Source organism: Scheffersomyces stipitis, chromosome 4, assembly GCF_000209165.1.
Source record: "Scheffersomyces stipitis CBS 6054 chromosome 4, complete sequence".
NCBI classification, from domain to species: domain Eukaryota; kingdom Fungi; phylum Ascomycota; class Pichiomycetes; order Serinales; family Debaryomycetaceae; genus Scheffersomyces; species Scheffersomyces stipitis.
The window spans coordinates 263,187-286,223 of record NC_009044.1 but is presented as its reverse complement, the minus strand read 5'-3'; the positions used below and the strand labels follow the sequence as shown (position 1 = coordinate 286,223).

General features: G+C 40.8%; 7 protein-coding genes across 7 annotated transcripts; 4 read left to right on the top strand and 3 right to left on the bottom strand. All coding sequences in view use genetic code 12, as the record gives it.

The window, feature by feature from the left end:
- Positions 1 to 10,974: 10,974 nt before the first annotated feature.
- PICST_31232 (hypothetical repeated ORF) lies at positions 10,975 to 11,925 on the bottom strand (the record flags this gene model as incomplete). The annotated part of the gene is made up of 1 exon (XM_001383975.1): positions 10,975 to 11,925. One exon carries the CDS (start codon positions 11,923 to 11,925, stop codon positions 10,975 to 10,977), a length of 951 nt encoding a protein of 316 aa, XP_001384012.2.
- Positions 11,926 to 12,432: 507 nt separating this feature from the next.
- GNT1 (alphaN-acetylglucosamine transferase) lies at positions 12,433 to 13,893 on the top strand (the record flags this gene model as incomplete). Its single annotated transcript, XM_001384314.1, has 1 exon — positions 12,433 to 13,893. The coding sequence occupies one exon, from the start codon at positions 12,433 to 12,435 to the stop codon at positions 13,891 to 13,893; it is 1,461 nt and encodes a 486-aa protein (XP_001384351.2).
- Positions 13,894 to 15,068: 1,175 nt separating this feature from the next.
- Positions 15,069 to 15,878, top strand: PICST_31230 (predicted protein; the record flags this gene model as incomplete). The annotated part of the gene is made up of 1 exon (XM_001384313.1): positions 15,069 to 15,878. One exon carries the CDS (start codon positions 15,069 to 15,071, stop codon positions 15,876 to 15,878), a length of 810 nt encoding a protein of 269 aa, XP_001384350.2.
- Positions 15,879 to 17,034: 1,156 nt separating this feature from the next.
- RHO3 (GTP-binding protein of the rho family) lies at positions 17,035 to 17,721 on the top strand (the record flags this gene model as incomplete). Its single annotated transcript, XM_001384312.1, has 1 exon — positions 17,035 to 17,721. A coding segment is annotated over one exon (687 nt), but the record flags the coding sequence as incomplete, so codon positions are not given.
- Positions 17,722 to 18,084: 363 nt separating this feature from the next.
- On the bottom strand, positions 18,085 to 18,537 carry PICST_35784 (predicted protein; the record flags this gene model as incomplete). The annotated part of the gene is made up of 1 exon (XM_001383974.1): positions 18,085 to 18,537. One exon carries the CDS (start codon positions 18,535 to 18,537, stop codon positions 18,085 to 18,087), a length of 453 nt encoding a protein of 150 aa, XP_001384011.2.
- A 648-nt stretch (positions 18,538 to 19,185) lies between these two features.
- LAG1.3 (longevity-assurance protein Acyl-CoA-dependent ceramide synthase) lies at positions 19,186 to 20,406 on the bottom strand (the record flags this gene model as incomplete). The annotated part of the gene is made up of 1 exon (XM_001383973.1): positions 19,186 to 20,406. One exon carries the CDS (start codon positions 20,404 to 20,406, stop codon positions 19,186 to 19,188), a length of 1,221 nt encoding a protein of 406 aa, XP_001384010.1.
- A 1,533-nt stretch (positions 20,407 to 21,939) lies between these two features.
- Positions 21,940 to 22,311, top strand: PICST_31226 (predicted protein; the record flags this gene model as incomplete). The annotated part of the gene is made up of 1 exon (XM_001384311.1): positions 21,940 to 22,311. One exon carries the CDS (start codon positions 21,940 to 21,942, stop codon positions 22,309 to 22,311), a length of 372 nt encoding a protein of 123 aa, XP_001384348.1.
- Positions 22,312 to 23,037: the final 726 nt, after the last annotated feature.

The following is a 23,037-nucleotide window of genomic DNA, read 5'->3' as shown; positions in this document are numbered from 1 at the left end:
CCAATGTAATTTTGGAGAAGAAAAGCGTCGTCTTGGGGTCCAATCAAGGTCCTAACGATACGACTCACTTGACAATTTTGATAAGTATGGTGAAAGAATTGTGTGGTTGTAATTTGTTGTAGGCAAAGTTTGCATTCGACTGGTACTTCAGAAGTATCATGGTAGTCCCTATGGCCCAAATGAACTCTCCGAATCTCCTCAACTCCCTTGGGGTGTTGTAATTGAATCTTGTAAATTACCTCCCAAAACTGTTGGTAGTCCTCTGTAGACAAGTTGAATTTCTTGGAAATACTGTCGGAGGTGCAAATTCCAACATTCTGTTGATGTTTCCGTGAACATTGTCGAAAGGTTGTCGAATCGACGTCATCCATCCGCTTTTCCCACAATTGAAGGTCCGGAGGATTGCGCACCATAAATTCAAAGGCAGCTTGATCAAAGCTCAAGCTAAACTCAGACGTATAGTAACGCCGCCGACCATCGGTGTAGTGTTGTTTGGCTTTTGTGAGACGAAACCATGCCTTCAACCAGTCTTTTTCGGTATTGGAAAACCCCGCGTAATCTTGGTACTTGGATAGCAAACGAGGCCCGTGTGTCTGGATCCCGATTTCTACGAGGAAGAGATACCAAGGTACCACCACAGTTTCATTGGGATAAGGAGAGGAGGCGGGTGGAATAAATGTATTGACAAATGTTTGAATCTTATCGCGAAATGCAATAAGATTCCAATCACGAGTATTGGTTAGCGTTTCGTAAACAACCTTGGCCCTCCTGCCCTGAACTTGTTCTTCAAGGTTGATGAGCCCAAATCCTCCACGTTTTTTAAGTCCGTGTAAGTTTGAGGACCCAATATGAGGAAGATGGGTTTTGATCATTTTTATTAGCTGTTTGAAATCCGAGTTTTTCATCGGGTGGTGGAGGTCTCGTGGATAAATTTTGGAGTAAATATAGGTATTAAAGCCTGTACATCTAAGATGAACAGGAAGCTCTTTAACCGAATGAATCATGAGTTGAGTAGAGAGAGATTGAATATAGCGCTCCCAATTAAACCCATTGATCGGGACTCCTAAGTATTTGTGATCCGTTACACTAAGATCCAAGCCTGGAAAACCAAGAATGTTCCGAAGCTCTTCTGTCGGTGGTTCTCCCCAATAGCAGAGGCGGGATTTGGAAGCATTAACTAAAGAATTTGAAACTTGCTCAAACGCAGCAAGTTCCTCCTTCAACACTTCATGATCTCTTCTACTGTTGACGAAGATGGTTAAGTCATCAGCAAACGCAGCGTATTTTGTACGAATTGGTGACAAGTTATCGAAATGGACCGGGATTCCTTCTAGCCTGTCCTTAAGACGGGTTAGGAGCGGCTCGAGGCACAAATTAAATAAAATGGGCAGTACGGGATTCCCTTGTCTGGTTCCCTGTCTCAACGGGAAAGGGTCCGACTGGGTATTATTAGTAAAAATGGCTGCAAATTGCTGTGTCGTTACCAGCATAAGAATCCTTTTGAATCGCGTGCCTAAACCAATTCGATCAAGCACCGCATCTAAATAGTCGTGCGAAATTCGATCGAAGGCTTTGGTGAGGTCCACAAGAATTATATTTGCTTCCTTCAGGAGTTCAGAATCAACTTTCATCTTGTCGATCACTGTGCGGAACCGTTGGATCTGAAAATCCATCTGGCGTTCCGCCATGAAACCACATTGGTCGTAACCGACTAGGGAGTCGACGACCGTTTGTAGTCTCATGTTGAGCACTTGTGAGATCACTCTCAACCCAGTGTCAATGAGTGAAATAGGACGGAAATTGTTGATAGTGGGGTTTTCAACAGTGTGCTTGGGGATGATTCGGATTAATACGAGCGCAAAGTTGTGCGGTAATAGTCCGGTCTCCATTATTTCGTTGGCAGTGATGACTAGAAGAGGACCCACTTGTTGCCACACTTTTTTAAGATAGCGATACGGGACGCCATCTTTTCCTGGTGTGGATTGGTTAGTGGTACGACTGAGAGCCGTAGTGAGTTCTTCGAGCGTTATAGATTCTTCTAGTTTTCGTTGGTCAATCAATGAGATTGTTTTTCGGAACTTTTGGACGTAGGCCCCGATAAGCCGTTTGGCTTCCTGAGGTTGTGAGTCCAGGTAAAGATTCGCATAGAAGTCTCTTTGTATTTTGAGGATGCCTTCGGTGGTAGTTTCGGTGTGACTTCCATCTGCTGATGTAAGTCTTAAAGTCAAATTTGACTGCCGAGTTATCCCTTTAAATCTCTCAGAGAGGTCATTAAAGAGAGCTTTTTCGGGGGTGATAAGGCGTTGCGGAGCCTTGGCGCCGGGTTTTCTACCAATGTACGAGAGGACTTCTGGAATACGTTCAACGTACTCCGTGTAGTTTTGGTAACCATGTCTTTTCATGACCTCAAGGAATTTTTCACTGTCGATCCAATGGTCTCTTAATGTAAACCTTGGTTTACCAATCTTAAGAGTGGCCTCTGGTAAGATGATTATGGATGTGTCGACGGTAGTATGGGTGCTTGTTATGAACTTATGTTTGTGTTGTCCGTATTGCCAGATCCTATCCTTTACTTCCCACGAGAAGTAAATTCGGTCAAGGCGGCGACAATTTTGGCGATTTTGGTTTGTGAAAAGTTTGATGGTAGGGTTTAAACATCTAAGGCAATCCTGTAAGTGAAAGGAATGATAGATGGAATTGAATGCTTGACGAGCTGGAATTTCGGCGGTAGGAGATGCCGAAGTATCTGAGTCAAGTATCGGGTTTTGGACCATATTGAAATCCCCCCCTACACAGAGGTGGAGGGTGGCATTGTGTTCAATGTAGTATTTTTCAATTTGCGCGTCTATCTGTTGCTGTAGGGCTTCAAACAAAGCAGTCTGTTGACTGAATTGGCCACTTGGCCCATAGATGCAGATAAATAGGAAGTATTCGTTTGTTTCCTTGATTTGTAAAATGACATCCGCAACTTGGGGTGCCATCTCTGCATTCAAAGAAAGGTTATTCGACAGTATTTTTGAGAATTGCTGGTGTGTGTAGTTGAGAATGATGGCCGCACGAGTGTGCTGAGTGGAATAGATAAGTTCTTGGTCATGTCTTTCTAGTGTGTTTTCTAGAGAGGTAAGCCAATCGGTATGGTTGGATCCATGTGAACGACGACTAATTGGTCGTTGAGATGGTGTTTTAAATTTGGTTTCTTGCATGAACACAATATCTGAATCTTTTGCAAGTTTCCAAAAATTGCCAATTGCAGTGTTATTTTGTATGTTTTTTGTGCGTATCTTTAAAAGATTACTCCTATGATCTACCAACCTTCGGGGAAATTGACGGTTGGTGATATGGTGATCTATAAGGGACGACATTTTTTTTTTAATTTAATTGAGATGGCGTGTCATTGGTGCTAGTGTCCTGTAGCGTCGACCAGTCCGGAATCGTATCCTGTGATGGAAGGACTTCGGACCTCAACTGAATGGGGTCTGCTAGCTGTTGTTGTGATGCCTCCGTGATACTGAATGACGATCCGATTGGGGAGCTGATCATGGCAGGTGTAGTATTTGTGGATTTGAGAGGGTCTATGGATGATCCTATCTGGGAGAGAGAGATATCTACCGATCCCGTTTTGGGAGGGTGGTCTCGTAGTCGCTGGGGGTATCTTTCCAGCCACAGTCTTGCGTCTGCAAGTTGTGCCGTGTTTTGGCGAGAGGGTGTTTTTCTTGCCCGTAACGGCTCCAATCTCTGGGTTGGGGAGGTCGCATCTTGACGCTTGTTGATGGGTCTTGAGTATGGAGTTCTTCTTGTGGAGGAAGCTCCCATAGAAGGGGGAGTGTTGATAGTTTTATGTGTTTGGACTGTGAATGGCGTGCTGGGGGGAGTTATGGTGTTTGCTTCTGTCTGGATCGACGTTGTGGCCTGGATCACGATGTCCTCAGAATCAAGATCTTGAGTTGTCTTCGTCTTTGTAGCCGGTGTTTGGCTTTGTGTCTGGCGTTGGCGAGGGGTTGTTGGTGTACTTGTTGGTTGACGCGAAAAGGCCGTAGTGCTGGTCGGGTCCGTGGTTGAGCTGGGCGGTTCTTCCATAGGCAAGTTCATGAATGAATTTGATCCATGGTTTACTATTGTTTGTTGGATTTTCTGAGGTTTTACGCCCTTGGTGACTTCGGTGAAGGCCCCTGTCCGTACTTTACGAAATTTACTGCCATTGTCTGTAGTACTTTCTCTGGTCAGAGTGTAAGTAGCTACCATTGGTGTACTGGGTGGATAGTACGTGGTGCGGTTTTTGTTCGTTTTGGTGCATTTAAAGGTTGGGTGATCACTTTCGTGACAGTAACTGCAGAATTTAAAAGTCGAAATGATCTCGAGACTATAGTTCGGAAGATTTGCATTCTTTCGAGTAGGGACTTTGCCAGAGTCCGTTGCAATGAGGTAGAACAGTTTACTCTTTTCTTTGTCTTTGTCTAAATAGTATGTATTGCGAATGCGCTCTGAATGGGCAACGAGAATCTCATACTTGACTTTTTCTTCCACTGAGTAGACGTCTGATGGGAATTTTGAAAAATTGGGTTTATGGGACGATGTAATTTGCATAGAACCTCTATTGAATAATTCACTGATCGCCATCTCTGGGTTTTTGTGATCTGATGGGTGTTCAAGTCCGACAAGAAACATGTTTGCGAGAGGTTTAGAGGGAATCATGCTCAATTTGAAATAGTAATCGGAAGTTGATCCTTCATAACCTTGTCTTAACAATTTTTTAAGAGACATAAGAAGGCTGGGTCCCTGGGTTGAGGTTTTAGGTCCCTCAATGGGACTTAGGGACATATAGGCAGTAGAGTTGCTGAGTGGTCTGATCATCATCAAGGGAACAATAGCACGAAGGGTGTTTTCCTTTGTCAATTGGGCCATGAGATCTCTTTCTTGTATCTCGTTTTCATGTATGGCTCTGAGGTACAGTGGTCTCGCCTCCTTATCCTCACCTGTCGCCTTGGCAAGTAAGTCTAGGAAATTTGTTTTAGCTGCTCTTACTTGTTTCAATTTGGTTTCGAGCTGAAGAGCTGTTTCATAAAATTTCTCGGGGAGATGGGAAAAGTGGTCTTCAATAACCGCTAGCTTTTCTTTTAAAGACAACTCTTTGGACGGGTCTAATTGAGTATCCTTGTACTCAAACCGATCAATCCTCAATTCGATTGCCCTTTTTTGATATTCGTGTTCTCCAAGGAGTGACAATGAATCAATTAGAAATTCTTGCGGGATGTTCCATCTGTCAATTCTGCCCTGTTCGCCTGCCCATTCTTGTTGTGAGTGGGAAGTGACATAGTTTTTGGCAAATCCTAACCTTCTGATCTTCTTAAAGGTCAAGTCGTCAGTGAATTTATCTTCTTCCCAATTCTTGTTTAAGCCAGATCCGAGTTTTTCAAGATCCTTGATTAACCTGTCTTTGGAGAGAAGTTTAATTGATGAATTGTTTTTGTGATGTTGGAGCGAGGCGTTCTGACCGTTCCAGATCAGATCAGTAAGAGGAGCTCCTGAGGTTTGTTTTTTTGATTTTCTGTTTTCCTGATTTTTTTTGATTTCTTCATTTTCTGAAAGGTTATTTTTTTGGGATTTTGGGTTTTTTTCTTTAATATAAACATTTGTAATTTCAACTGAGTCACTGGTGGATGTAGGCTTTGACAAATCGCTACTGGAAGTAGGACTTGGAGATATCATAACAGTATCTCCTTTTGCAGCCAAAACTGGGTCGTGTTCTTCCTCGATCACGTGACGTGAAGAATTTTTCGAAACTGAGGTTTCAAAGCTGTCCATAGTCGACATTTCTGGCCCTTCGTTCAAGGTGTTTAAAGCGTTTGAGGCTTCTTGGGTATCGTCAAAAGAGTCATCAGCAATAACTGATCCTGCTGTCACGAAAGATGGCTCCAATTCGCCGTTTTCTACGGCATCTGAGGACTCGCCATCAAGGTCCATCAGGTCATCGGGTGCGACGTCGGTTTTTCGTTTTCGGCCAATATCTGGCGGTTTCGGTTCGTTTAAAGCACTATTTGAAGCGTTGAAGTGGGAAGAGTCTCCAGGAGGCCCTTCCAGTTGATTGATGGCGTCTATATCCATCACAGTATTTTTTTTTAACGTAGTGGCATACATTGAACATACTAACCCATATAAACAGCTATAAACTAGAGATAAAGGCCATTATCATCCAATGTAGCATGGGCCAACCAAGAGGAAACCCAAAGGATGAAAACCTCTGAAGAAGGCGCATAAAAACCGAAACCTAATTAAAGGTATAAGAGCCTAAGAATAGGCGAAGTAGAAATTAAAAGTCTAGAAATTGAAAAGTCTAGAAATTAAAAAGTAATGAAAGTGAACAGTAATAAAATTGAAAATACTTTAATAATGTCGAGCCTGAAAAACCGATACCCATGAACTGAGAAAGGACAGAGAATAACATACTCTATCCTCATTCGTTCGTCGAAGGCGCAAGGAATGCACCGCATGGAGGTATTGGTTAAAAGATAAATAGGCTGACTCTGGATGTTGGGAATTTCCCATGTAATTCTGGAGAAGAAAATCTTCGTCCTGGGGTCCAATCAAGGCCCTAACGATACGACTCACTTGACAATTTTGATAAGTATGGTGAAAGAATTGTGTGTTTGTAATTTGTTGTAGGCAAAGTTTGCATTCGACTGGTACTTCAGAAGTATCATGGTAGTCCCTATGGCCTAAATGAACGCGCCGAATCTCCTCAACTCCCTTGGGATGTTGTAATTGAATCTTGTAAATTACCTCCCAAAACTGTTGGTAGTCCTCTGTAGACAAGTTGAATTGCTTGGAAATACTGTCGGAGGTGCAAATTCCAACATTCTGTTGATGTTTCCGTGAACATTGTCGAAAGGTCGTCGAATCGACGTCATCCATCCGCTTTTCCCATAATTGAAGGTCCGGAGGATTGCGCACCATAAATTCAAAGGCAGTTTGATCAAAGCTCATTCTAAACTCAGACGTATAGTAACGCCGCCGACCATCGGTGTAGTGTTGTTTGGCTTTTGTGAGACGAAACCATGCCTTCAACCAGTCTTTTTCGGTATTTGAAAACCCCGCGTAAGCTTGGTACTTGGATAGCAAACGAGGCCCTTGTGTCTGGATCCCGATTTCTACGAGGAAGAGATACCAAGGCACCACCTCAGTTTCATTGGGATAAGGAGAGGAGGCGGGTGGAATAAATGCATTGACAAATGTTTGAATCTTATCGCGAAATGCAATAAGATTCCAATCACGAGTATTGGTTAGCGTTTCGTAAACAACCTTTGCCCTCCTGCCCTGAACTTGTTCTTCAAGGTTGATGAGCCCAAAACCTCCACGTTTTTTAAGTCCGTGTAAGTTTGAGGACCCAATTTGAGGAAGATGGGTTTTGATCATTTTTATTAGCAGTTTGAAATCCGAGTTTTTCATCGGGTGGTGGAGATCTCGTGGATAAATTTTGGAGTAAATATAGGTATTAAAGCCTGTACATCTAAGATGAACAGGAAGCTCTTTAACCGAATGAATCATGAGTTGAGTAGAGAGAGATTGAATATAGCTCTCCCAATTAAACCCATTGATCGGGACTCCTAAGTATTTGTGTTCCGTTACACTAAGATCCAAGCCTGGAAAACCAAGAATGTTCCGAATCTCTTCTGTCGGTGGTTCTCCCCAATAGCAGAGGCGGGATTTGGAAGCACTAACTAAAGAATTAGAAACTTGCTCAAACGAAGCAAGTTCCTCCTTCAACACTTCCTGATCTCTTCTACTGTTGACGAAGATGGTTAAGTCATCGGCAAATGCAGCGTATTTTGTACGAATTGGTGACAAGTTATCGAAATGGACCGGGATTCCTTCTAGCCTGTCCTTAAGACGGGTTAGGAGCGGCTCGAGGCACAAATTAAATAAAATGGGCAGTACGGGATTCCCTTGTCTGGTTCCCTGTCTCAACGGGAAAGGGTCCGACTGGGTATTATTAGTAAAAATGGCTGCAAATTGCTGTGTCGTTACCAGCATAAGAATCCTTTTGAATCGCGTGCCTAAACCAATTCGATCAAGCACCGCAGCTAAATAGTCGTGCGAAATTCGATCGAAGGCTTTGGTGAGGTCCACAAGAATTATATTTGCTTCCTTCAGGAGTTCAGAATCAACTTTCATCTTGTCGATCACTGTGCGGAACCGTTGGATTTGAAAGTCCATCTGGCGTTCCGCCATGAAACCACATTGGTCGTAACCGACTAGGGAGTCGACGACCGTTTGTAGTCTCATGTTGAGCACTTGTGAGATCACTCTCAACCCAGTGTCAATGAGTGAAATAGGACGGAAATTGTTGATAGTGGGGTTTTCAACAGTGTGCTTGGGGATGATTCGGATTAATACGAGCGCAAAGTTGTGCGGTAATAGTCCGGTCTCCATTATTTCGTTGGCAGTGATGACTAGAAGAGGACCCACTTGTTGCCACACTTTTTTAAGATAGCGATACGGGACGCCATCTTTTCCTGGTGTGGATTGGTTAGTGGTACGACTGAGAGCCGTAGTGAGTTCTTCGAGCGTTATAGATTCTTCTAGTTTTCGTTGGTCAATCAATGAGATTTTTTTGCGGAACTTTTGGACGTAGGCCCCGATAAGCCGTTTGGCTTCCTGAGGTTGTGAGTCCAGATAAAGATTCGCATAGAAGTCTCTTTGTATTTTGAGGATGCCTTCGGTGGTAGTTTCGGTGTGACTTCCATCTGCTGATGTAAGTCTTAAAGTCAAATTTGACTGCCGAGTTATCCCTTTAAATCTCTCAGAGAGGTCATTAAAGAGAGCTTTTTCGGGGGTGATAAGGCGTTGCGGAGCCTTGGCGCCTGGTTTTCTACCAATGTACGAGAGGACTTCTGGAATACGTTCCACGTACTCCGTGTAGTTTTGGTAACCATGTCTTTTCATGACCTCAAGGAATTTTTCACTGTCGATCCAATGGTCTCTTAATGTAAACCTTGGTTTACCAATCTTAAGAGTGGCCTCTGGTAAGATGATTATGGATGTATCGACGGTAGTATGGGTGCTTGTTATGAACTTATGTTTGTGTTGTCCGTATTGCCAGATCCTATCCTTTACTTCCCACGAGAAGTAAATTCGGTCAAGGCGGCGACAATTTTGGCGATTTTGGTTTGTGAAAAGTTTGATGGTAGGGTTTAAACATCTAAGGCAATCCTGTAAGTGAAAGGAATGATAGATGGAATTGAATGCTTGACGAGCTGGAATTTCGGCGGTAGGAGATGCCGAAGTATCTGAGTCAAGTATCGGGTTTTGGACCATATTGAAATCCCCCCCTACACAGAGGTGGAGGGTGGCATTGTGTTCAATGTAGTATTTTTCAATTTGCGCGTCTATCTGTTGCTGTAGGGCTTCAAACAAATCAGTCTGTTGACTGTATTGGCCACTTGGCCCATAGATGCAGATAAAGAGGAAGTATTCATTTGTTTCCTTGATTTGTAAAATGACATCCGCAACTTGGGGTGCCATCTCTGCATTCAAGGAAAGGTTATTCGACCGTATTTTTGAGAATTGCTGGTGTGTGTAGTTGAGAATGATGGCCGCACGAGTGTGCTGAGTGGAATAGATAAGTTCTTGGTCATGTCTTTCTAGTGTGTTTTCTAGAGAGGTAAGCCAATCGGTATGATTGGATCTATGTGAACGACAACTAATTGGTCGTTGAGATGGTTTTTTAAATTTGGTTTCTTGCATGAACACAATATCTGAATCTTTTGCAAGTTTCCAAAAATTGCCAATTGCAGTATTATTTTGAATGTTTTTTGTGCGTATCTTTAAAAGATTATTCCTATGATCTACCAACCTTCGGGGAAATTGACGGTTGGTGATATGGTGATCTATAAGGGACGACATTTTTTTTTAATTTAATTGAGAAGGCGTGTCATTGGTGCTAGTGTCCTGTAACGTCGACCAGTCAGGAATCGTATCCTGTGATGGAAGGACTTCGGACCTCAACTGAATGGGGTTTGCTAGCTGTTGTTGTGATGCCTCCGTGATACTGAATGACGATCCGATTGGGGAGCTGATCATGGCAGGTGTAGTATTTGTGGATTTGAGAGGGTCTATGGATGATCCTATCTGGGAGAAAGAGAAATCTACCGATCCCGCTTTGGGAGGGTTGTCTCGTATCACAGTATTTTTTTTAACGTAGTGGCATACATTGAACATACTAACCCATATAAACAGCTATAAACTAGAGATAAAGGCCATTATCACCCAATGTAGCATGGGCCAACCAAGAGGAAACCCAAAGGGTGAAAACCTCTGAAGAAGGCGCATAAAAACCGAAACCTAATTAAAGGTATAAGAGCCTAAGAATAGGCGAAGTAGAAAGTAAAAGTCTAGAAATGGAAAAGTCTAGAAATTGAAAAGTAATGAAAGTGAACAGTAATGAAATTGAAAAAACTTTAATAATGTCTAGCCTGAAAAACCGATACCCATGAACTGAGAAAGGACAGAGAATAACTTACTCTATCCTCATTCGTTCGTCGAAGGCGCAAGGAATGCACCGCATGGAGGTATTGGTTAAAAGATAAATAGGCTGACTCTGGATGTTGGGAATTTCCAATGTAATTTTGGAGAAGAAAAGCGTCGTCTTGGGGTCCAATCAAGGTCCTAACGATACGACTCACTTGACAATTTTGATAAGTATGGTGAAAGAATTGTGTGGTTGTAATTTGTTGTAGGCAAAGTTTGCATTCGACTGGTACTTCAGAAGTATCATGGTAGTCCCTATGGCCCAAATGAACTCTCCGAATCTCCTCAACTCCCTTGGGGTGTTGTAATTGAATCTTGTAAATTACCTCCCAAAACTGTTGGTAGTCCTCTGTAGACAAGTTGAATTTCTTGGAAATACTGTCGGAGGTGCAAATTCCAACATTCTGTTGATGTTTCCGTGAACATTGTCGAAAGGTTGTCGAATCGACGTCATCCATCCGCTTTTCCCACAATTGAAGGTCCGGAGGATTGCGCAAATTCTTGCGGGATGTTCCATCTGTCAATTCTGCCCTGTTCGCCTGCCCATTCTTGTTGTGAGTGGGAAGTGACATAGTTTTTGGCAAATCCTAACCTTCTGATCTTCTTAAAGGTCAAGTCGTCAGTGAATTTATCTTCTTCCCAATTCTTGTTTAAGCCAGATCCGAGTTTTTCAAGATCCTTGATTAACCTGTCTTTGGAGAGAAGTTTAATTGATGAATTGTTTTTGTGATGTTGGAGCGAGGCGTTCTGACCGTTCCAGATCAGATCAGTAAGAGGAGCTCCTGAGGTTTGTTTTTTTGATTTTCTGTTTTCCTGATTTTTTTTGATTTCTTCATTTTCTGAAAGGTTATTTTTTTGGGATTTTGGGTTTTTTTCTTTAATATAAACATTTGTAATTTCAACTGAGTCACTGGTGGATGTAGGCTTTGACAAATCGCTACTGGAAGTAGGACTTGGAGATATCATAACAGTATCTCCTTTTGCAGCCAAAACTGGGTCGTGTTCTTCCTCGATCACGTGACGTGAAGAATTTTTCGAAACTGAGGTTTCAAAGCTGTCCATAGTCGACATTTCTGGCCCTTCGTTCAAGGTGTTTAAAGCGTTTGAGGCTTCTTGGGTATCGTCAAAAGAGTCATCAGCAATAACTGATCCTGCTGTCACGAAAGATGGCTCCAATTCGCCGTTTTCTACGGCATCTGAGGACTCGCCATCAAGGTCCATCAGGTCATCGGGTGCGACGTCGGTTTTTCGTTTTCGGCCAATATCTGGCGGTTTCGGTTCGTTTAAAGCACTATTTGAAGCGTTGAAGTGGGAAGAGTCTCCAGGAGGCCCTTCCAGTTGATTGATGGCGTCTATATCCATCACAGTATTTTTTTTTAACGTGATGCAAGTTTTAGTCATTTTCACGTGAGATTTTCCACGTGATAAAATAAACTAACCATTTGCTTTTATAAGGTGTATAAAGACAAACCTCCGTGATAGTTTAGTGGCTAGAATTACCGCTTGTCGCGTGGTAGACCGGGGTTCAATTCCCCGTCGCGGAGTAGTTTGCTCTAGCGCAAATGGTTTAGTGGTAAAATCCAACGTTGCCATCGTTGGGCCCCCGGTTCGATTCCGGGTTTGCGCATTTTTTTTGCTTTTTTGATCTTAGTGTTGAAGTATTACCCTTCTCTTTAAAAAGATGAATCTAACCTGATTCTGGGTTATCATCTCATCAACCTTTCCCTTATTCCTTGTTTTTCGTCCTTAGGTAATGTAATTTATTGCGGATGAAACGCGTGAGGTCCGAGGTGTCGCACCCCCGAATTATAAAAATTCCGGTAGAGAAGATCAACCGGAACATTCAAAAATTTCAGATCTTATCCTTCGATAGTTTTTCATCTTTTACTGAGTCCCCTACATCAAGCAATGGTAAACTTTGGTGCTCTCAAGAGACAAGCCGTGCGGTATCTACGTCGAAACTGGGAGTATAAGGCTGCGGTTTTTGTCCTTTTATACTATCTCGTCTCTTACGTAGTATTAGAGACTAGCCATAGTATACGAGAACGAGGATTGAGCCAGAAACTCAGGGTGATACCGAATGAGGTTATCAACTACTACGATAGCACTACTCTTCTAGATGAAGGCGACAGGAAAAATGACAAGTTAGCATATATGCAATACGCTACTTCCTACGAACATTTGAACTTGGCCATTATTAACTTTATTAGCATTCGTAAATCAGACACCAAAGCCAAGGACTTGGTAGTACTTTACAGCGATATTTTGGCTCATTCTGATTCTGACACCTGGAACAAACTCTTGATAATTGCTAACAATCATGATATCACGTTGAAAGCAGTACCTTTGCTTGAAGCTAGCGGTGATGAGTCTACGTGGTCTCTGTCATTTACCAAGCTTCACGTCTTTAACCAAGTCGAGTATGACAGAATTGTGTACTTTGATTCGGATTCGATGGTTATAAATGTTCCCCGCAGTGGAGATGTTGAAATCAGCCATATACACAACAACTACGGCAACTTGGACGAACTCTTCAAGTTGCCCAAACATATCACCTATGCATTACCCCAGGCGTTCTGGTTAAATAAAGTTGTAGAGGATAAGAAGCACACGAAGTTCAGAGGAAAAGTAGAAATTCCGGAAAAGAAGAGATATAATTTACGGATGAAGAAACTTGTAAGTGACATTTCGCGAGAAAGTTTACCAGAGAGGGCCTTCCAGTTGCTTCCGTCATTGATCTACGAACAGCACTTCTTTGATAACCACGACGACTTCTTTGCTAATCATGTAATGGTCATCAAGCCCTCTAGACAGACGTTTAATGAACTTATGAGATATGTGTACAACCCCTGGTACTGGTATATTTTCTGTCGTTCTTCGTTGAGACAGAAGCATGACTATGACATGGAGATCATGAACAAATACTTGAACGACCAGCTTCTTTCTAGGAGAGATGTTCATGTTGGTATATTGCCCCATAAAGTGTATGGAGTTCTCACGGGAGAGTTCCGAGAACCATGGCATCGTAGGTTTGTAGTAGAACCACAGTATTTGCCCTTTACAAAGAAGAAGTCCAACGACGGCTGGAATGCGTTGGATGTGTTCCAGAACGTGAAGTTGGTACATTTCTCAGATTCCCCTATTCCCAAGCCATGGGAGAAGAACGACTACCTGGCTTCTTATAATTCACTCAGAATCTACTGTAGAGCAGGAGACCTAGTGAAGTACTTCAAGATCGACGACATTCACAAGCCAAGAATGGTGGACGACTGTGACAGCGTGGATATATGGAACTGGTATCGTGATGAATTTGAGCGTGCTCGTGCCGGTAACTGGGTTGTACCTGAGGAGGTAGAATATGAATGGTAATGGCTGCGAAAAAGAACACTAATAGAAAAGGTATCGTCAATACATACTACAGAATAAAACAATAAAATTTTTGATAGAATATTGTGACATTTCTTTATGGATGCCCAAGCGAGTAAGGAATATAGCTATTCGATATTAAATCTTGTATATTCAAGATATATATTGCAAGAATTTAGTATATAAAGGTGCTCCTAGTTTGACAGTTTTTGCAAATGCGCTATTTCTGATGGAAAAAAAAACATGCATGGAAAGAGGAGATTAAGAGAAGTAATATTTACTAGGCTAACCTTGTTATTAAGAATTTGTCTATTCTTTGGGAATCCTAGTTAAGAACTGTTCCACTGTAAGACAATTGGTATGAAATCGTTCTATTCACGTGACCAGACCAACTCATGTGCCTTTGTTTACAATTCCTAAAATAGCCAACCACATGCAGGAGCATCAAAATTTTCTCAATCCGTTCCATTTGTGTACCAAACAGCAAGGCTCATACAATTCGGTGAAGACATGAAGCATCAGGAAAAAGCTCGTTACAGTTGTGTTGCTACAGTAAAACGTTTGAAAGTTAGCATATAAGGTATTCTGAAGAGATTGACGTTTTGCGCAGTTTTTTTTGTTAGCAAACCTTTGACTTCCGATTCATTTGGCATTTATACGATTTCATTTGATTTGAGTCTCATTTTGATAAATTGATCTGAAGAATCGACAAAGAACATAAAAAGTGAAAGTTGATTCTATATACCGACTTCAGAATAAGATATAGAGATTCAGCATAGGTTCAATACAGAGATCAATTCAGAGATCAATACAGAGAACAATAGTGGATCATCAAGATCAATACAAAACTACAATCATAGTGACACGACAACAGTACGTTTCACATATAAGTTCTTCTACAATAACGGAACAAAACTCTTCCAAAGATCATACAAAAGTTAGTTTAATTAAAGTAATCATCGAATTTCATTTCTGAGATAATTTTCAGGGTTTAAGATCAAAAGTTTGGATTCAATATTCATTTTAATTTCCAAAAAAAGTATCATTTAAAATAACATACATAACATAACATCATTATGGCTCAAATAATTGCTACAGCGGTTGGTGCTGTCAAAAGAGCTGACAAATTGCCCAAGATAACTAATGAGTTGCCTAAGATAACCTCAACCACCGCATCAATGCCTTCATTAACTTCATCTACGTCGTCCTTCACCACCCCCGTTATGACAGTCCCGGCTAGTGGTAACAACCCATATATTCTCAGACAGGAGAACCCAAGTGGAACTGTGTTTATAGCTGTAGGTGCTTGTGTAGGTGCCATCTTCCTCGGGTTTATCTTGTACCACTTGATCGTGTCGTTCACAGCATCCAGATTGGCTAAGAAAACGATGGCTTCAGAGAAACAACTTTATGCCACTTACCAAAATAACAATGGCTCCGCTTATGGATTTGGTCCTGATGGTTCTACCGGTACTACCCTCAACTACAACTCGGAATATCAACCTTCTGTAGCTAAGCTACCATTGTTGACTCCTAGTAAATCTGTACTTGGTAGCTTAGGAGGAGGAATGGGATATTCCTTTGGTGGCTCTCAGTTGGGGGACACTTCTACCATCTACCAATCAGAAGCTGCTGGTCCTACTACCAAACATGACATGACCAAGATGTTCATCTCGCCTACTGCCGAAGTAATGCAACACAAGAGAGTCAAGTCTTCGCTGTATGGAGGCTCAGTGACGAACTTGTCTTTTGCTGGTGCTTCCACTACAAACTTGGTACCTGGTCAGGGTACTAATAGAAACTCATTCTATGGCATTTCTGAGGCTAACAACAGCGACTATTCGGTTCTACTTGGTCATAGTCGTGCAGGCCCCTTGTTGTCATCGCCAGGCATGCCTGCTGCTGAAGGTCCTTCTGCTCCCAGAAAGACGATTCCTTCGATGTACCTTGAGGACTTAATGGACAACAAGTCTACTCATGACATGTAGACGCCGAAGAGTTATTGCAATAGGTAAAAATCTACAAGTAGTGAGTACGTGGATCTATCACAAGTTGTACTGAATTTACTGCTACTATTGTAGTACTGCGTCATGATATCTCTATCGTGATACCTTTGCGGTTCATATCACCGTGACACATGGTGTCTAGCGTCCTTGCATTTATTTCACTTCTCTATTTATCATATCAATATAAACAATTTGCTATGCAGTTGTACTAAACTTGTATACTTTTGATAGTACTATGCCAGTATTACAATAATTCTATTCTATTATTCAAAATATACCATTGTCCATACTTTCTAGTATTTTGCTACCTTTCTGCTACATCCATTCTTCTCTTCCCAAACTGCAACATTTTCTCTCTAATTCCTGGTCAGATGTACAGCCTTGCCTGACGACATTTTTCTGCCACCGCGCGACATTATTCTCGAGCTACAGAACAATCAAAACAGATAACTTTTGAAAAACACACACACTCTGGATTAAGTCCTTTTTCCAGAAATCCAGTTCATTCATTCTAACAGACGATGCCTCTTTGTGGTGGAGCCCCCAAGACTAGTATGTATCCGCAGAATGACAGAATAACAGTCATTTTGCGAAATCAGTTGATTTACGACTCAAAATTCGTATTTTGGCCCATTATTGACGGTGCGGCACAAACCTGAATAGCTATCGCTGGCCAATCTGCCGTATCTGAGATTAAGCTATAATGACAGGGGTGATAACATCGATAAGATAAAGACATAAGAGAATAAGAATATGGAATCCTATGAGTATTTCCAGCATTCATAAGTGACAGCATCATCGACAGATCATAATTCAGCAGAAAATATGTTTGATTTTTAGTCACAAATGAATTTGTCATATTCTACAATATTTCGTGATATTCATAGATAAAGACTTCAAGCGTTAAAGACTAACCAACTTGAATCAATGATAAGTCTATGATAGATATGTACGGATCTGCCAGATGACCACTGCCAAGCCACATATATCTTCGTCGATAACACCGTTTTTTGTCATATTCAACTTGGCATACTCGTATAACGGTATCTTATCGTATTATCAAAATGCTGCCATTTCATTTTCATATTTTGATATTATCGTTTCATTATATGTCCGTCATTGTCATTATCATATTCTCTTTCTGTCTGTCTCATATTTCCATACTAACAATCTAGTACAACGTAAGATAGTCATTCTAGGCGACGGTGCCTGTGGGAAGACTTCCCTATTGAACGTTTTCACACGAGGCTACTTTCCTCAAGTGTACGAACCCACGGTATTTGAAAACTATGTGCATGATATATTTATAGATGGCCAGTCGGTAGAGTTGTCCTTGTGGGACACGGCTGGACAAGAAGAATTTGATAGATTGAGATCCCTTTCATATTCTGATACACATTGTATCATGTTGTGTTTTTCTATTGATTCGCCAGACTCGTTAGAGAACGTCCAATCCAAATGGGTGGGAGAAATAGCAGATCATTGTGAAGGTGTCAAGTTGGTGTTGGTAGCTTTGAAGTGCGACTTGAGAAGCGACGAAGACAACGAAAGCCATGCCCACATCAACGGAACTGAAGAAGAGTTTAACCCGTACTCGCAGAATGCATCCAACAACCAGTACCAACAGAACAAGCGATTAATCACATACGATGAAGGTTTGGCAGTAGCAAAAAAGGTTGGTGCCTTGAGATACTTGGAGTGTTCAGCCAAAAAGAACAGAGGTGTCAACGAAGCGTTTTCGGAGGCTGCCAGATGTGCTCTTAATGCCCGGCCAAAAGGTGCCAACGATAATGAGCCTGAAAAGAAGGGCTGTACCATCATGTAAAACCGAAGACCAGAGTGGTCTTATTGTACACTAAATTCGTCATCTCATACTATACTGTAGACATTGTTAGAACCAGTGCGTGTATAGTTAGTTTCCCATTTATAAGTTATTGTACATTCTATGTATATATCTTCATAATACAAGCTAATGAAAGATATGAGTAAATTGATGATATGAATTGAATTACATTTTTCATAGCACTACCAACCACTTGTGTTCATTCATTATCATATTGACATGATATTCTACTCAATTTACGTTTAATTTCCAAATGGATGTTCATATTTCATGTTCATATTTCATTCCATGTACATTTCATTACTCTATTCTATATTTACAAGACTCCTTTCTAACTACTTCCTCCTACTTCTTAAACGGGTTATCCAACGGTTCTTCACGCTGATTCCATATATCTTCAGAGCTCCCGCGAGCCTTGTCTTCTAATAATCTCTTCTTGTAAAACTCCTGGATTTTCGTCCTGCTGGATAGCTCTTTGGGTGACAATTCTTCTACTGGCTTGGGTTTCTTCTCTTCAGTAAAGCTTCCATTACCAATAGCAAACCACAACTTCTCTCGCTGTCTCAGACACGTATCCATACTACCATATCTGTAATAGTTCTTAAGCTGGCCACCCAAGGAAAAACATCCTAGAAGCTCATCAAATGCTGTCACTATAGACATCAGAGTAGGAAACTCAGACTTCTGGTCATCGTGGATGATTTTGGTAATCTGCTGTCTTCTTTGTTTAATTTCCTCAGGAGAATCCTGGAATAGTTTCCAGAGCTGCTGCAACTCCTGGTCCTCTTTGTCTGACATTTCTAAAGTATCGAATCTATTTAAGAATAAAGTCTTTCAACCAAAAATCTTTAAAATCTGAACTGGACTGAAAAATCTGCGCTACCATGTGTTATTTTGATAATGGAACCCCAATATTTATATGAGTTCATTGCGTATTCAGAATCAGCACAGATTCTTTAGATTGTCCAGAGACGACGCTGTGATCAATGGATTCTACATCAACTATACCGGCCATTTCAATGTGCTCGCCAACATGAAGATCGGATTCAGCAAGCTATTTAACCTTTTTGAAACCAGTCATTCGACCGTAGTCTCCCTTTCTCCCAACGACCCTCATAGATGGAAGTAAGTGGAAAGTAAAAGACTGGTAACGAAGTGGAAGACTACTTTAAGGGTGTCAATATATTGGGCCAACAGTTTGTTATCGGTAAAATTTCTTTACCGAGAACGCCTAGTTTGAGAGATTTGCAAATCGAGACGAAGTTGACTCGTCTTTTCTCTACTTTAGTTGAAGAAATCAGCTTGTTGGGCAGTAGTCTCCAGCATTGGTTAGGGTAACTCCAGATTTTCTCATAAACAATTATTAAATTAAGTTATTAGGTATAGAAGCAATTAAGTTATTATTTATTCAATCAATTGGGCTCTGATTGAATGTCTACTTGTCAATTATTGGTACTTTTTGGCTTCCTCCTCGCCAGTTTCCTCCTCGCCAGTTTCCTCAGTTTCGGAGTCGTCGTCACTTCTTTCGTCCTTGGCGACTCCTCCAAAAATGTATCTCGAAAGAATACGAAAGATCAAGAAGAGCCAGTACAAATTGACTATTTGCAAGGCAGCAATCAAGAAAAAGACGATTGGCTGGGAAATGTAGCATTTGTATTGTTGAGTATCCCAGTTCAATTCCCATTCTCCGACAGTTCTGAATTCAGTTAGTACAGACCACAAGATTCGGATGTTCACGTAGTGTCTGAGGTAAATCCAAATCAAGGCAAAAACAAAAATGAAAGGGCCAGAAATTGCGTAATCCAAGTAGTTCAAGGTCTTCGATGAAGCTAAGAAGAAATCTGAAACATCCATAGTAATGAATATTTCCAAGCCCATCCAAGTGAAATGAAATCTGTACGAACTCCAAATCAACGCAATAGTGATAATGTGATGCAAGACCAATTCTTTGAAATCCTTACGAGGTTTTTCTAATTGTAAAATCAATACAACTGACTGCTGAACCCAGAAAGCAGCTTGACCTAAGTAATAGACCTTGAAATAGAAGTCATGAGTCTTGTGCGGATAGTTGACATAGAACGGTGTAGTCTCAAAGAACCAAAGTGGTAAAGTTGACATTATCCATAATCCGGCTGGACCAGATAAACCGTAATAAAAGATGGCATAGCCCTGTTCCATGAATCGTTTTACCTTTGATTCCCTTTTAATGCCCAAAGCTTTTGCCAAAGGTCTCAATACGCACACCACTACGAATTCCCTTAAGAAAGTAAAAAAAATAGCGTAGAAACCAACGAAATAAAAGTCATTTTCACCCTTTCCATATTGGTCTGTTCCAGGAATCTTGTAAGATGGAACAACTAAGGCTTCCAAGAAACGATGAAGCCGGGTATCGACACCAGACAACCAGTAAGTACTATATGATGCAATCAATACAAGGAGCGGAACTATCCAAGTATGTCTATAGCACAATTCCCTGGAAGCAATGCCAATTTTCTTCAATATTGCAATATCTGAGCTTGATTCGCAGCTCAAAGCTACAATTCTTGCATCCGACATTTTTCTCTGCCTTTTGGAGGTACGCATAGTGGAAAGACCTGGAGCAGCTGTATCACCAACGTTTATTTCTCCGACAGAGGAACCCCGGTGACGGTGGGTATAGGTATCCATGCCGCTGATTTGTGGCGATATACCTGAAATTGGTTCTGGTTTGCTCATGGTGACGTTTTCTACTGTCCGAGACTTTGCAGTTGTTGAAGCCGATATCAATAGCAAATCTTACTCTTTAAGTATCAAATCTTTAGCCAGTGCAGAGTATTGTTTGCATAAGTACTGCACAAGTGTGTTGATTTAAACATGGATAGATGAAACGGTAACAAGGCATTTTGCATTTGAGATAACAATACAATTGGTATTTGATAACCAGTGACCCAACAAACTTGCTTGAGACTTGCACAAAGCTTTTGTCCATCCTGCTGCTTATGGTGAGTTGGTGCATATTTCGGAACTTGTCTCCTATTTTTGATGGAAATTACCGAAGAGGTTGATTTTGTCAATTTCATTCGCAATCATTCAAGCTCCGTCTTGTATAAATGTTGCACCCCTATTTTGTACTAAAAATATAATGACTTTTCCCAATGAATCAAGGTAAATTTTTGATGTTTACAACTCCCAAAGAGTAGATCTTCAAAATACAGTAAATAGACCTTTTATACTTGCACCATGAGGAAGGTAGCAGAACGTGTCCGGAGTAACAAATTTCGTGTGCTCCCAGAAGTAAAATTTTTGGTGAGAATCAAAGAAATTTGCAATAGAATTGCCTGGTAGGGAAATGGTGCAGAACTAGATAGGAGTCGAAATAAGGTCAGAGAATGTTGGTACTATATTAGCCCTAAAACTTCTATATCTTCTCTCAGTTCATTCTCAGACTCTTCCTCAGATTTTCAAGTCCAAAGACGAAGCAGATATCAGCATATTCTACCAGTTGGTTAACGTAGCCATCTACTCCCAAATGTCTTCTTGCAACTCCCGGTTAAGCCTTTTCTTTCCTGCTCCTCTCTCATTATTCTCACTGTCTTCGCTACTTCTCCTGGTCGCTAAATCTCATTCCTGTATGCGCACATTTGTACACCTTTTGGACACCTCATTCTTAGCTGTGGCAAGGGTCCATTTGTACATTGTAAATGCATAAAAACAGCTCTTGGAGGTGTAACAACTTTGTTGATGATAAAAAAAGACAGTACTGAGGTTGGTAGAGCAAAAAATTGCCTTCAGCCAGATTCGAACTGACGATCTCCTCATTACTAGTGAGGTGCCTTACCAACTTGGCCATAAAGGCAACTGTTTTGAAATGCTGCTGTTGAAGACCACCTCATTCGAGTTGAAAAACACCCTAAAAAAACCGGCAAAAATTTCGTTAAAAAACAAAATTTAAGTGTTTTAAGGATATCACCTATGGTTTAGTTAATATTAACTGGGATTCTTAACCTTTAGGTTTCCTCTAAACTTGCGTTATGGGTTAGAAGAAGATTTATATACTCTGTAGTGATTAGGTTGGACTTTAACACATGCTGATTCGTAAAAAAAATCTCTATGGATAGATCACCGAAGAAAAAACAAGTTTTAGTTAAAAGTAAGAATTATCACACTTGTCATTAATAATTATACAAGATTTCATAGTTTTCTATTATCACCAACATTTCAATGCCTGATATCAGTGAAGTATTAGATGAGAAAAGTCTCATGGCAATGAGCCGGTTTCACCCAAATGAAGTAGGAAACACTTACTTTGAATTTAGTCCTGGAAATAATAATTATTCATTAACTTACAGCCTTTACGATGAAAATGATAGAGTCATTAACTCGACAACTTTAACTACTCAAATCAATGCAAATGACTGGCTTAATAGCATGGTAGAGGAAATCAACAAGGAAAATGAAGAGCTTGAGAATGCCGATCAAGTTAGTACAGAAACAGAGACGACAGCTATTGTATCACATGAAGCCACAGTCAGACTAAGTAGTACAAGTTTTGACACATTTGGCGAAAATGTTACCAATGAGCTTTTGAAATGAGTTGGAGAAAGAGAACTTTACACCTTTTCTATTCATTGATCTTGTGTATTGATTAGACAGTCGTTTTATCTAAATTCTATCGAAAACTATTGCTACGAGTGCACATATTTCGATGGATACAATTTAATTTTAGGTAGTTTCAACGCTGCGTTTTAGTTTTTAGTTTATTCCAACATTCGGTACTGATTTGAAGAAGATCAACATACTAGCTAGTAAATCAGTTAGACTATAATCGCAATACTTGCAATTTCATTTGAAATTATTACACACAAATAAATTCCGAAAAGCCGTCTAATTTGTAAACGAAACATGGCATACATTAGCCAAGCAATAACCTCATGTTCCTTTTACTCGCAAAAAGAAAAGATATTGCTACAGACAACTACACTGAGACCAATTTCTACAAAGGTACGATTATACCTCTTTGGAATACTGGTCGTTTTTTGGTTTATGGGTGCAAAAAATGTATAAAAAATATAACGACAACTGCAGGACTCGAACCTGCGCGGGCAAAGCCCAAAAGATTTCTAATCTTTCTCCTTAACCACTCGGACAAGTTGCCTCAAGATGTGATGAGAACAGATAAATATAATTGTATCATAAACATATCACGTGATAAGGTCATTTTAGCCGTTTTCGTCAAAAAAGCCGGTTTCTTCTACTTTTTCGTATTAATGGTGGTTATAATCTATAGGTTGTGAATAAATACACATAGTGCAGCTCTTC